This window comes from Bubalus kerabau, chromosome 11, assembly GCF_029407905.1.
Source record: "Bubalus kerabau isolate K-KA32 ecotype Philippines breed swamp buffalo chromosome 11, PCC_UOA_SB_1v2, whole genome shotgun sequence".
NCBI classification, from domain to species: Eukaryota; Metazoa; Chordata; class Mammalia; order Artiodactyla; family Bovidae; genus Bubalus; species Bubalus kerabau.
In genome coordinates, this window is record NC_073634.1 from 74,598,043 (window position 1) to 74,613,265 (window position 15,223).

Below are 15,223 nucleotides of genomic sequence, written 5' to 3' on the forward strand. Positions count from 1 at the left end.
TAATCAAAACAAATAAATAAGTATATAAATAAATAAATAGAAACATAAAGTCTAATACACTCACAATCCTTGCCAATAGTGAAGATGTGCCTTGCAAATTTTAAAGGCAATTCCAAAAAAATAAATTGTATACATGTATTTATCGCTTACATCTGTTTCCTCTTGCATCATCTTAGCTTAAAGCCCCTTTCCCACCTCCACCTAGATCTATACAACAGTTCTCAATTCTCTTCCTCAATTTCTTCTAATCTAGTATATTAACCACACTACTTACTATTAGACAATTCTCCATGTTTCATTTCCTTCAGTGACGCTTAACCTAGAATTCAACGGATTCAACAATCTCACCCTACTTTATATTTCTAGCCTTTTCTAGCCCTTCCTTATATTAACTTACTCTTCAGCAAAGCTGTCAAGCACCTTATTCTATAATATATTATACCTATCATTTGTTTATGTCATTCCCTTCACTTGAAACACTTTCCACTATACTGCCCACACTTTTACTCCATTCTGCAAACATTGATACAAATCTCATCTCCACAACAAAGCCTTTTCTGACAAGTATCCTTAAACTTCTGGAGCACTTAGCCTGTTATATAACTTTGGCATTTAGCATATGCTACTTCCACTGGGCAGGTTTAATACAGGAGAGATCTACAGGGGTACTTCTGCCTTATTTTCTTCAGGTAAGGCCTTCAGCTTCAACATGGGGTGAATTTGTAATACAAAGCATTTAAAGGGAAGTGAAAATCGCTATCTTGTCTGACTCTTTGTGACCCCATGGACTATACAGACAATGGATTTCTCCAGGCCAGAGTACTGGAGTGGGTAACTGTTCCCTTCTCCAGGGCATCTTCCCAACCCAGGGATCAAACCCAGGTCTCCCACATCGCAAGTGGATTCTTTACCAGCTGAGCTACAAGGGAAGCCCAAGAATACTGGAGTGGGTAGCCTATCCCTTCTCTAATAGATCTTCCCAACCCAGGAATCGAACCAGGGTCTACTACATTGCAGGCGGATTCTCTTCCCGACCCAGGAATCGAACCAGGGTCTGCTGCATTGCAGGCGGATTCTTTACCAACTGAGCTATCAGGGAAGCATTTAAAGGGTCCAAACTTGAAATTCTTTTTACAAAGCTTCAATTAAATTTTTTTTGGCATTTCTTTTCTCTCTTTTTCTTAAATTTTTTATTTTATATTGGAGTATAGCTGATTAACAATGTGATGGTTGCTTCGGGTGGGCAGCAAAGGGACTCAGCCATGCATAACATGTATCCATTCTCCCCCAAACTTCTCTCCCATCCAGGCTGCCACATAACATTGAACAGATAAACTACAATTAAAAAAAAAAATCACCTAAAGTAACAGTTTATGTGTAAATATTAAAAATTTTGTAACAAATCCATTCTACTCTTGTCAACTGTATTTATACAGTTGTGTTCCAAAATTTAAGATAATTCTTTAGGTTTGGGTTAATACTTCCTGTTTAATACTTCCCTTTTTAAAAAAGGGACAGAGGGCAAGATTTCAAAGCAAATTCTCAAACTTTTAATTACAAAACTTCAATGCAGCAAAAAATTTTCAAAAAAACACAACTAAGAACAAAGTTTTTCAACAACAATAGAACTTCTTATGGTACAAGCATCATAGCAAAACCAAAACTTGGGAAAGGAAAGAAAGAGACATTTTGTCTGGTCAGACCTTTTAAACAAAACGGCATATGTTTTTCTCCACCAGCCATGAAAAACACACTTTTTATACAAACCGCATGTGCTCTGACAACTATCAATTCTACCACCCCTTTCTCTGCTTTAAATCCAGAAATAGTTTACTTCAATTACACAGTTTTTGGTCTTGCTTTATAAAGAACACTTAATCTGGTCTTTACCCTTCTGATAATAAGACTGAGATAATGCGCATACAAGTCCAAATTTGCCACTTTCACTTCTATACAAAAAAAGGCCTCTTGAAAAGCCAAGAAACACTCTCCTAACAAGTCCTGTGATGAAGTGTTAGTAAACATTAGAAAATTGATTGCAGGCATGAAATATTAAGTTAAAACAAAGAAAATGTTTTCAACATGTCTCCTTAAGCTGAAGCAACAATATTTTAACCAAAAGGCTAGAGACTTTATTTAATTCAAAATAGTCTGCAAGTAAAGCTGCAATGAAGGAAAAAAAAAAAAAACCTCTTATTTAAACAATTTTGGCACAAAAGGAGTTGTACTTATTTCACAGGACAGAGGGAAAAAAAGGGGTGGAAAAAAATCTATGTGTTCAGCAAATGTATCTGTTAAAGAATTGTCAACAGGCAACTTTATTTTCCTTTCAACAAATAAAGATCATCTGAACACAGAACACGCCTGTAGTACTCACATGCAGAGCCGAGGGGTCTGGCAGGAACTCAGCATCTTCTCCAAAGATAAAATCGGGAGGCAGCTCTGGGTACTGGGCATTGAAAATTATATCCCCTGTAATACAGAAAATGTCAGTTCTTATCTCCTTGCAAATGTATGAATGATCGGAGCAGTGCATCAGAAAAACTTCTAAAACAAGTTTATAGTAGTTTAACAAAAATACTGAAAAGCACTTTCATTCAGAAACAAAAAGAATTGATACCTTCTTTTAAATTAACATTCACAACAAGCAGTCAAAAGTGCTACCTCCTAATACACTATACTGGAGAGGGTTGGCATGCCCTCCTCCAGGGGGATCTTCCCAACCCTGGGATCAAACCTGCTTCTGTCTCCTGCATTGAACTCCAGGCAGGTTCTTTATCACTAGTGCCACCTGGGAAGCACATAAATATAAATACCCAGGTAGAAAAGTAGAAACAACTACATCCACAGTACATGCAGATTTTGTTAATAGCAAACATGACTGTCCAATCACTGCCTGCTAATTAATAAGCCTTTATCAAGGGCTGATTTTCTAAAGATAAAGTCCTGGCCTTGAAGAAATTAAACATACAAACCTTTGGTATAATGGAAAGAACCTTTGGCTCAGAATCCAAAAAGTCAGATTTATATTCATAAGATTTCCTAATTGTTTATTAGTTCAAGTCATTTGGGCAAGTTTTAACTTCTTCAGTATTCAGATTCCTCATCAGTTAAAAAGGAGATATAATAGTACTGACACCACAGATTTGTTATGAGGGTAAAAAAGATAGCATGTCCAGCCAGATGTCTGGCATACTGCAAGCACTCAACAAGTCATACAGGAGTACCACTACTGTTATTACTAGTATTATATTCAAGCATAAGACAAAAATTCCTTGCCAAATCTGTGCTATAAGTTCTACCTCTTTGTTCCTCCCCTTTCTCCTTCTTTAACTTCCTTTTCTTTCCCCTCTGCTCACACAAAGAATCAGTCTTTATCATTCCACTAACAGATTAGCATATCCACACTCTAAATCACATATTGGGTTCTAGTGTGTAAGACTGTATCTGTTTGTATACATGCACACAACCTCTGCACCCCTGTACACACATAGCGTTATATCAGTCCAAACATTTTTACTACTCAAACAATAATACTTCGTAGTGACGTCTAAATTTAAACATTCAGACTTCAGTTTTCATTTGAGCCTAACTAACCCTGTGTACTCTGGATTTCAACTTCAAACTCAACCATGTCTAAAAACATGCCCACGACTATCACTTTCTCACTCCTCTCTTCCCCTAACTGACTTCCCTGTTTCTAAGGATGGCACCGCTACTCCTTAATCACCCAGGCTGAAACTTCAATGTCATCTTTGACCTGACCCACATCCTTATACTCTTAGAAAACAAATCATCTCAATGCTTCCCCCAAAGTGTTTCTTATATGCTATTTCCTACTGCTAACTGCTCAACCCAGGCTGAGATGACTTAGTCCATATATGTGTGCATCCAAAGAACAAATATTTGAACTCTCATCTAGGCACTATGCTGAGCATGAAAAAGCAAATGAAGAACTCTGTTCTTAAAAAAGCAACAGACTAGAAGAATTATTACCATACCCTCCTAAGTGCTCTCCCAATACCTCCAGCCCATAACACATACTATCATAAAGCAAATCTTAAAGTACTGCTGTGCCTCCAAAAATTTCAAATGGTTCTCTAACAGAGTAAGAGCAAACTTTTCAAACTGGAATTTAAGGCCTCCAAAACACAATGTTCCTTATTTATCTACCCTTTTCTTTAGATATCTAAAAGCCAATACTAAATTTCTATTCCAATCAACACAATCTACTCACTGAACTCCAAACTATGACACCTAGTTGAAATGCTCTTTCTCTTTGCTCAGTTCTTTTTTTTTTGCTCAGTTCTTATTCATCCTGTGTGAGCCCCTTTAATTACCTTCTCTTGTATGAAGCCTTCCCTGATAAATCCAGGACACACTGATCCTTGTTATTTGTGAAATTCAACAATACTGATTGGTCATGCCATTGAGTGAGAATACTTAACTGGAGGCTTATACTTGAGTGGCTCCATTCATTTAAAAATTCATAATAAACACATGGTATATGTGAGGCTTTATGATATACAGCCTTTCAATACAAGGATGGTTAACCTCAGGGAGCTCACATTTAGTAAGAGGGACAGAACACATACACTGAAGCACAAATCCACAGTGGTACAAAGTAAGTACATACACTTGATCTTCCTACATATCTCACACGCAGTCAGAGAATAAGCATGCTCTTATACTGACTTCATGTGTTTGACAGGGCAAAATACAATACATAGAGAATATATTCAAGAAATGTTCAATATATGAAAGAAATCCTATTCTCTGAATTGGATATCTAAGTACTGACAAAATCTACAGTAAGGAATAAAGTACAGAAGAGTTACACTCATCAGAAGTTGGGTGTAGAGTTAAATTATCAAAAGTAATAAAAGCACTACCTTTCCTTCACCCTACCACTATCACCATCTCTGGTTTTTAACAGTATCTATTACAAATTATAAACCTCCTTCAAATGCGCTAACTATAAAGCATTAGCCCAAGCTAAGACTAAGAGTCAAAGACAATATGAACGTTCTAATTATTCATTCTTACTCAACTATACTCATAAGTTAATAAAACAGAGGCACTGAAGTTTTGGGGAAGGCCATGCTAGAATCTATTGTGCCTTGATGCTCAAAAAATAAATAGCATGCTAAACTCCAATAGAAGAAATTTTGTTACTACAGGAGGACACAAAGTTGGATTTTCAAATTCTCAAAGGAGCATTGTCAGTAATACATATTTCCAAACCACTAAATACTATGAATCTGATCCAAGGATATCTACTCTTGCCAATTCTATTCAACACTGTACTGGAGGTTCTAGGCAGGGTAATTAGGCAAGAAAAAGAAATGAGTGGCATCTATATTGGAAAGAAAAAGCAAACTTATCTCTATCCACAGATGACATGATCTTGCATAGAGAAAAGCCTAAGGAATTCACACATGCATACACACAATGAGAACTAATAAACAAGTTTTGCAAGGTTCCAAGAATACAAGACGGATGTATAAAATCAATTGCTTTTCTATACACTACCAACAAACAATCCAAACATGAAGTTAAGAATATAATTCCATTTACAACTATATCAAGAAGAATAAAATACTTAGGAATAAACTTAACAAAAGAAGTGTGAAGATGTGTACTCTGAAAACTACAAAACATTGTTGAAAGACTTTAAGAAAGCCTACATATAAGGGAGATGAACATCTCTTGTACACTGATCAGAAGACAATATTGTTGAGATAGCAATACTACCTAAATTAAGGTACGGATTTCAAACAATCCTGCTGGCTTTTTTCTCTTTGGGCAGAAAACTGAAAAACCACTCCTAAAAATCATATGGAAATGTAAGGGATTCTGTATGAACAGAAAGTAATCCTGAAAAAGAGCAAAGTTGAAACACTCACACATCCCAATTTCAAAACTGATTACAAAGCCACAGTAATTAAGACAGTGTGGCAACAACATAAATACAGACATACAGATCAATGGAATAGAACTCAGAGTCTGAAAATAAATCTTCTGTTTATAGTCAACTGATTTTTGGCAAGGGTGCCAGGACAACTCAATGGAGTAAAAAGAGTTTTTCATAATTTGATACTCATAAGGATGAGACTAAATTAAAAAAATGAGAGAGAGAATATAATAAGTGTTGGTGAGGTTGTGGAGAAATCAGAACCTTCATTTGATGATGGTGAGAATATAAAATGGTGCCATCACTTTGGAAAATAGTTTGGCAAGTCCTCAAAATGCTAGAGTTAGGTCATGACTCCTCCTGGGTATATACCCAAGAAAAATGAAAATATATGTCCACACAAAAACTTGCACATGAATGCATTCACAATAGCCAAAAAGCAGAAACAATCCAATGTTCATCTGATAAATGGATAAACAAAATATGGTATATACATATAACAGAATATTATTCAAGTTTAAAAAAAGATACTGATACATGCTACAATATGGATAAACCCTGAAAACTTTATGCTAAGTGAAAACAGCCGGACACCGAAGACCATATATTATATGATTACTGTATTATTCCCCTTCTATGAAATGTCCAGAATATATAAATCCATAGAGACAGAAAGTAGATCCATGGTTGCCAGGGGCCTAAAAAGGACAGAATAGGGAGTTACTGCTAATGAGTTCTGGAGAAGGCACTGGCAACCCACTCTGGTACTCTTGCCTGGAAAACCCATGGACGGAGAAGCCTGGTGGGCTGCAGTCCATGGGGTCGCTAAGAGTCGGACACGACTGAGCGACTTCACTTTCACTTTTCACTTTCATGCACTGGAGAAGGAAATGGCGACCCACTCCAGTATTCTTGCCTGGAGAATCCCAGGGACAGGGGAGCCTGGTGGGCTGCCGGCTATGCGGTCACACAGAGTCGGACACGACTGAAGCAACTTAGCAGCAGCAGCAGGCAATGAGTTCAAAGTTTCTTTCTGTAGAGATGAAAATGTTCTGGAACTAGTGTTGATGATTGCACAACTTCATGAATGTATTAAAAACCACTGAACTATACACTTCGAAGAGTGAATTGCATGGTATGTGAATTATCTCAATAAAGCCATTGTTGTTGTTTTTTACTCTGATGCAAAAATTCACCTCACTTTAATCTGAACTTAAACACAAATAAATTAGAAGGTGTTTACTCAATGGTTATGAGTAAATTACTTTTTATAAATAAAATCATCTTGAAAATTCAATTGTAGAGTTCTCCATTAAAAAAAAAAACTCTGCAATGAGTCCTTTTTAAAAGCAAATAATCTTTTTATAAGATGAATACTTACAAAGATCTTTATTTTTCAAGAAGTCTCCCAATGGGTTTTTTAAAGGAGAGTACCGGGGGGGGGGGGGGTGTTAATTTTTTTAATCTAAAAAAAATTTTTAAGCTGCCAAAATTATTTAAATATACAAAAAAAATTTTTCAAGGAAACAATGTATACCAATGATTATATCCTCAACTGTAACAATCCTTTTAGAGGCAGAGACATTACCATACTACACAGAGCAAAATACAAGTAATTTTCAAAACAAAAAATAAATTTAAATGTCTTCCAGAATCTCACACTCTTAAACATTTCAGAATTTCTCAAACTCTTTACCTTCAACCTCAAAGAACTCCTAAAATACTTTACCTTAATACTGTATAGCCTCTTTGGAATAAAATGCAGCATTGTTTCCTTGCTAGGAAGAACAGTCAGTAAATCAGTCAAGAACATTTATTAAAAACCCACCATGCACAGATGCACATATTGGACACCTGGGGAGAGATACAGGAAGTAGAAAACACAGTCCCTGACCTCAAGGCAGAGATGGTGGAGAAAAGACCAACACAAATCACGGAGAAGAGCAATAACATCATGTTTCCTTTATTTCACCCTGGACAAGATGATAGGAACTCAGAGGACAGAACCCTTGGATACTGCTTGCTCCAACTTTTCATAAAAAGGAAGAGCAGGCAAGAGAACAAAGAAATAAAAATAGAATCAGAGGCGATATAAGGTGAAGTTTAAAAAAAAAGTAAGTAAAGAAACAAAACTCCTAGAATGGCTAGAAGTATAACAAATACCTAACAACAAAATGGGGCTGTTGTAAGTCTTAATTTTCATGATTCCCTGAAAATTCACGCACTACAACTGTAGGACCAATGGGGCAGAAATTCTTCTCTTTGAAAATATGTCTGTAATTCTTCATAAAAAGCACAATAGGAGCAAGAAAGTTTTTGTCTACATTCTTGTGTCTTGGTAGCTGACACTCTTTGGAACATATGAGCACCATCTCAGGAAGCCCAGTCACCAGAGCTGCAGAGTGGGTCACTTGTCCTGCTCCCGTTATAGAAGGAATGCAGCTTGTCCCCAAGCTCCTTCCTTATTTTCATCAATGAATAGTATCGTGCTACTTCGTCTACCTTAAAGCTGAAATAACTGACAGGAAAACACAGTTTCAAAGAAACAATTCAAATGGCAAATGACTGGTGTACAGGGAAGCCCACTAGTGATGGAAGAAATACTCTTTCAGTGGCTACATAAAATGATTATTTACTGAAACTCTCAACTATAGGAAATAAGGGTCAGACAAGAGTCTTGTGGAAATGCCAGGTTGAAGGAAATTTTCATTGGAAAGGTAGGTTTAGGCAATAGTTTTACCAAAGATTTTGGAGAGGTAACTCTTTTTCAAGAGTTAGTTCTAACTCCTGATATAATGTTTCCTTACACTGAAATTTAACCTACCTTTCTCTGAAAATTTTATCTCTCTTTCTCTGAAAACTTCATCCACTGGTTCTTAGGAATTTATGGAACAAGTATAGTTTCACTTTAATATCATAGCCCTTCAATTATTCACAGGCAGTTCTTATGACCTCTCTTTCAACCCTACCAAAAGTCATCTAGTAACCAGGCTAAATATCCCAGCTTCTTCCACTACTTTTCTTATGACTTGGTCTCCGTTTCCTTTATTACCATTTCCTCTCTCTTCTCTGCATGTGTACCAGTTTGTCTACAGTCCTCTTTGAGGGTAATACCCAGAACCAAACACAAGATTTCAGGTATGCTCTAAAGAACACAGATCAAGTAAAAAAATAAATAAATAAACAAATAAAAATCCATGCCTTCATTTTAGACCCTAAACTTGTACCAACAAATATCATAGCATATTGAAGTAGCTTTTTTGGCAGCCGTATCAATGTTAACTCATGTTATACTTCCTGTCAACTAAAAAAGCCCCCAAACTTTTACATATACACTAATGCTAAGACTTGGTCTTAATTTGGACACCTGAATTTCAGAAGCCATTTCAGGATTTTAAATTTACCCCTATTCCACTTCCAACTTGTCAGATTTAGCTCTCTAGTTTACAGCCCATCATAATATTTTTAGGTTTATCATTAAGAGATTTTTAATTTTGTTCAATGTTTTTTCTGCATCTATTGGTATGATCATATAGCTTATATTAGTCTGTAAACAATGGAAGTAACATTGATTTTTAAATGTTGAACCTGTTATCTATTTCTAGGATAAAACCCACCTGGTAGTGATACATTTTTTCCCCACTAGATCACTGACTCAATGGACATGAGTTTGAGCAAGCTCTGGGAGATGGTGAGGAACAGAGAAGCCTGGTGTGCTGCAGTCCATGGGGTCGCAACATGGAGTCGGACATGACTGACGACTGAACAAAACAGAACAGATTCAATGTGCTGGTAATTTTTTGAAGAGTGGTTTCTCTCTTTAAATGATGGATACTGGTTTATAGTATGCTTTGTTTTTCCTGTACTTTCTCTGACTGGTTTTGCTATCAGGAAAATGTGGTCTTATAGACTCAGTTGGTAAATTCTGTGTCCACTTCAATTTCTGAAAGAGACTGTGTAGAACTGGTGCTATTTCTTCCTTAAATGTTTGGTAGGATTCTCCTGAGACAATCTGGAGCTCGAGTTTTACTTTTGAAATATTTCTTTTATAAACTATGAATTCAATTGTTTTAACAGATATCAGATTTTTCAGACTACCTACTTCTTCCTGAGTGAATTTCAATCATTTGAGTCTTTTGAGGAATTTGTTCATTTAAGTTGTCAAATGAGTTGATAAAAAGTTAGGTTCAGACTAGAAGTGCAGAACTACATTCTGTGGGCTTGGTTCAAATGTCAGTATAGTTTTCAAAGCCTTTTCATGCTATCCTGGTTTTCCCCAAGTGTTTATTACCCAGAAACCAGTTTAGGACCTGGGCAAGAGGCTACACTACAGTCCAGTTCTCAAAGACTTTGCCCTACTGGTTCTGTCCAGTTCCACACACGGGCAGCCCGAGGATAAGTCTGAGATTCCACACACAAACTAAAGGATGCTTTTTCTCCAGCTCCCTCCGCTTCACAATTTCTCTCTATACTCTCTGGCTCCTAGGGGTGCATCTGCCTGGTGTTATGGCAGCAAGTAGGAATTATAGCCTCCCCAAGTGCACTTCTTATGTCTATGTCCACCTAAAGATGAAAGAACAAAAGAAAAGAGTTATGGAAGCTGCTGCAGGAGTCCGGTTTCATTACCCGATTAGGGCCAGCAGTTTAAAAACAGCTCCATCCTAACCCCCACTCAATCCTTTTGATCTTCTGAGCCAAGAGAAAGGGTTTTCCTTGAAGCTTCTTCTGTCCACACCCACATGGTTCCAGGATCCAGGGAAAGGAAGAAAGATGGGGAAGGGGGGCAGGAAATTAACCTCTTAGCTCTATATGGGCCATTCTTTAAGCTCATATCTCTCTTCTTAGTATCTATTATTTATTTTTCTGAGTCCTCAAGTAGTTGCTATTTACATTCTTTAGGTATTCTAGGGTTTTTAATTGCAACCACTGAGAGAGATAGGGTGGAATACATTTACATCTTCTTATCTGTAATTGATAATCTTAAGAAATAAATATTTTATAAATAATCATAAAATAATTAAACTCAATTAATTTTAACATATTTATTTAGCCAACAGATACAAAATAGTATCATTTTAATGCATAATCAATATAAAGGTAATTAGTGAGATTTTTATATTATTTTTAGTATTAAGATTTCAGAATCTGATGTGTCATATTTACATCACACCTCAAATTCAGATTATTCATATTTCAAGTACTCCACAGCCATATGTGGCTAGCAGTGACCACACTGAGCAGCAGAGAGCTAGAGGAACAAATAAAAGGAAAGAAGAGAACAAAGGAAATGAAAGGAAAGTAAGGAGAGGTCACCCAACCTTCCACGGCCACTTCCGGGTAAAATGTGCTTACAACTTCATAAGCAGCATATTCTGTTGCTGGACAGTTATTAGTTGATGGATAAAGTACCTTCTTATATAGGAAGAATATATATGCCTGTATATCACTTTTACCTATTCATGGAAATCCTAACCTAAGCATTATTCTACACGGCAGTCCCTAAATCATCTATCTGCAAATGACCTCTTCTTTTAGTTTTCTCTTCTTCAGATAAAATATGCCGGTTGTTTCAGTGGTTGCTGTACAATAAGAGACAGTTCTCAGGAAATTAACCCTAAGCTACATAATTCTTAAGTTATCAAAGGGAATTTGCTATGTTGCTGATTCTTAGAAACTTAGGCTAATTAGTAGTATAATGTCCCATCTTCAGATGCTATAATATGTTTTAAATGAACCTTCACCCTCGAATTTCTGTGTTCTTATTTCAGCACATAAAATAATATCTTAAGCCAAATGCTGTGAATTAGCATTACTTATTGAGTAATAAATATTCTACTGCAGACAATTTTAGTCGTAATAATTTTCTAATGCATATTCACAAAATGTTTCATTAATACAATTTATTACCAAATCTTTTTTAATGACTATAATGTATCTGACACCATACAAAGAAAGTAAGCTTTCTCAACCTTTCTATGATTCTTTTATAGTTTTTAAAAGTAGTTAGGAATCAAATATAATTTTTAAACAGTCAGTAATGATGACTGTCATGAAATAGTGAAAAACTGATGTTAATTAATTTAGGTATAGCCTCTAAACTGCTATGTATTTGCATTTCACTTTCTGTGAACTAAATATCATGTTTGGGTGAATAAAAAGGTTAGTTTAAAAGTAAAGAGTAAGTAACTTTGCACTTACAGAATAAGAAACACTGTCATTTGGAAGACACTATAGAAAAAATCTTGAAATGTGAAGCAATAACAAACAAAAGAGTAACTGATTATTCTATACTTGAAGAAGCTTAACAAAAAAAGTATGTAACCACTGAAGTAGTTACATACTGTAAAGATTTAGCTTGAACTGGCAGAATGAAAGAATAATTTTTTTCTCATTTTCTAGAGAGATAATCTTATTAATTCACTCAATATCTCAAAAAATATTAACCATATACAGTACTCTGAGTCATGTCAGTAACAGAAAAAGAACCAAGAAATTCTATTTCAATAAAGCTTGCAATCTAGGAGATATGAAAATAACTATCAGTTCAGTTCAATTCAGTCGCTCAGTCATGTCCGACTCTTTGCAACCCCATGAATCCCAGCACGCCACACCTCCCTGTCCATCACCAACTCCCGGAGTTCACTCAGACTCACGTCCATCGAGTCAGTGATGCCATCCAGCCATCTCATCCTCTGTTGTCCCCTTTTCCTCCCGCCCCCAATCCCTCCCAGCATCAGAGTCTTTTCCAATGAGTCAACTCTTCGAATGAGGTGGCCAAAGTACTGGAGTTTCAGCTTTAGCATCACTCCTTCCAAAGAAATCCCAGGGCTGATCTCCTTCGAATGGACTGGTTGGATCTCCTTGCAGTCCAAGGGACTCTCAAGAGTCTTCTCCAACACCACAGTTCAAAAGCATCAATTCTTTGGCGCTCAGCTTTTTTCACAGTCCAACTCTTGCATCCATACATGACCACTGGAAAAACCATAGCCTTGACTAGATGGACCTTTGTTGACAAAGTAATGTCTCTGCTTTTGAATATGCTATCTAGGTTGGTCATAACTTTCCTTCCAAGGAGTAAGTGTCTTTTAATTTCATGGCTGCAGTCACCATCTGCAGTGATTTTGGAGCCCAAAAAAATAAAGTCAGCCACTGTTTCCACTGTTTTCCCATCTATTTCCCATGAAGTGATGGGACCAGATGCCATGATCTTCGTTTTCTGAATGTTGAGCTTTAAGCCAACTTTTTCACTCTCCTCTTTCACTTTCATCAAGAGGCTTTTGAGTTCCTCTTCATTTTCTGCCATAAGGGTGGTGTCATCTGCATATCTGAGGTTACTGATATTTCTCCTGGCAATCTCGATTCCAGCTTATGCTTCATCCAGCCCAGCGTTTCTCATGATGTACTCTGCATAGAAGTTAAATAAGCAGGGTGACAATATACAGCCTTGATGTACTCCTTTTCCTATTTGGAACCAGTGTGTTGTTCCATGTCCAGTTCTAACTGTTGCTTCCTGACCTGCATATAAGTTTCTCAGGAGGCAGGTCAGGTGGTCTGGTATTCCCATCTCTTTCAGAATTTTCCACAGTTTATTGTGATCCACACAGTCAAAGGCTTTGGCATAGTCAATAAAGCAGAAAAAGATGTTTTTCTAGAACTCTCTTGCTTTTTCCATGATCCAGCGGATGTTGGCAATTCTAGGAATCAGTGAACTAAAATGGACTGGAATGGGTGAATTTAACTCAGATGACCATTATATCTACTACTGTGAGCAGGAATCCCTTAGAAGCAATGGAGTAGCCATCATGGTCAACAAAAGAGTCCGAAATGCAGTACTTGGATGCAATCTCAAAAACGACAGAATGATCGCTGTTCGTTTCCAAGGCAAACCATTCAATATCACAGTAATCCAAGTCTATGCCCCAACCAGTAATGCTGAAGAAGTTGAATGGTTCTATGAAGACCTACAAGACCTTTTAGAACTAACACCGCGCCCCCCCGCAAAAAAAAAGAAAATAACTATGCTGCTACTGCTGCTGCTAAGTCGCTTCAGTCGTGTCCGACTCTGTGCGACCCCATAGACGGCAGCCCACCAGGCTCCCCCGTCCCTGGGATTCTCCAGGCAAGAACACTGGAGTGGGTTGCCATCTTTCTCCAATGCATGAAAGTGAAAAGTGAAAGTGAAGTCGCTCTGTTGTGCCTGACTCTTAGCAACCCCATGGACTGCAGCCTTCCAGGCTCCTCCATCCATGGGATTTTCTAGGCAAGAGTACTGGAGTGGGGTGCCATTGTCTTCTCTGAAAAACTATAAACACTGATAAATTATTGATTCAGTATAGGATTAGCCAATGGATACTAAAACCATTTTACAAAATCTTGTTGAGGAACAGGATAGTCTCAAACATCACCCCCACAGGTTACTAATAAATTACAATAGAAAAAAGGCTATCTTTATAACAGAGAAACCTGGCAGATGCTACCTTAACTTAACCAAATGGTCAAGCTCAGCAACACCAACAATGGAACAGGCAACATGGACCTTATGAAGACCGCACTGAGGACATAATGTCACTGGTTTAGAAAGTTTGACAAACATGTTTAAGCTAAATGGAATCATGAAGAAAAATAATCAGACAAACCAAATTGTGGGATAGTCAATGAAACAACCAGCCTAGAGTCTTCAAAACCATAGATATCACGAATGAAAAAAGAAAACAACAACAATGACAACAATAACAAAAAAAGGTTAGAGAACTCTTCAAGATTAAAGAAAATAAAAGAGAGATGAGCAGTAAGAACAGTGATGATTCTTCCCTGGACCATAGATCAGCAGAAAAAAGCTAAAAGGACATCACCATACAACTGAAAATATAAATATGAGCCACATATTAGATAATATCATTGTATCAATGCTAAATTTCTTGAGTATGATAATGGCATGAGATTCTGTAGAAGAAAAATGTCCTTTTCATTAGAGATACTGAAGTACTACATGTGAAGTATCAAAATGTCTGCAACTCACTTTAATATGATTCTACAAAAAATGAAGACATATAGATATAAATAAAATCTATAACTTCATACATCTGCACATGTGTGTGAGTAAAGAGAGAAATAAATATGGTAAAATGTTGACAACTGACAAAGAGTTTACAGATGTTCATCATACAGTTCTTTCAAATTTTTATAGATGTTATTTTTAAAAATAAAAATTTGACAGAAAAAAATGGTATAAGGTTAAAACAGATCAGTGTCACAGTAAACAGACAAATAACATGCCACGGAAATTCTGAAAATGGAGGAATTAGTAAG

At 36.7% G+C, this 15,223-nt stretch overlaps 1 protein-coding gene across 11 annotated transcripts in view; it reads right to left on the bottom strand.

Annotated features, from left to right (window-relative positions):
• Positions 1-15,223, bottom strand: part of BABAM2 (BRISC and BRCA1 A complex member 2) — a 470,493-nt gene that overhangs the window by 333,133 nt on the left and 122,137 nt on the right. For all 11 annotated transcript variants that reach the window (XM_055540629.1, XM_055540627.1, XM_055540626.1 and 8 more), the window contains one exon: positions 2,378-2,472. In XM_055540629.1, the coding sequence (XP_055396604.1) occupies positions 2,378-2,472 (95 nt within the window). The remainder of the gene's footprint in view (positions 1-2,377; positions 2,473-15,223) is intronic.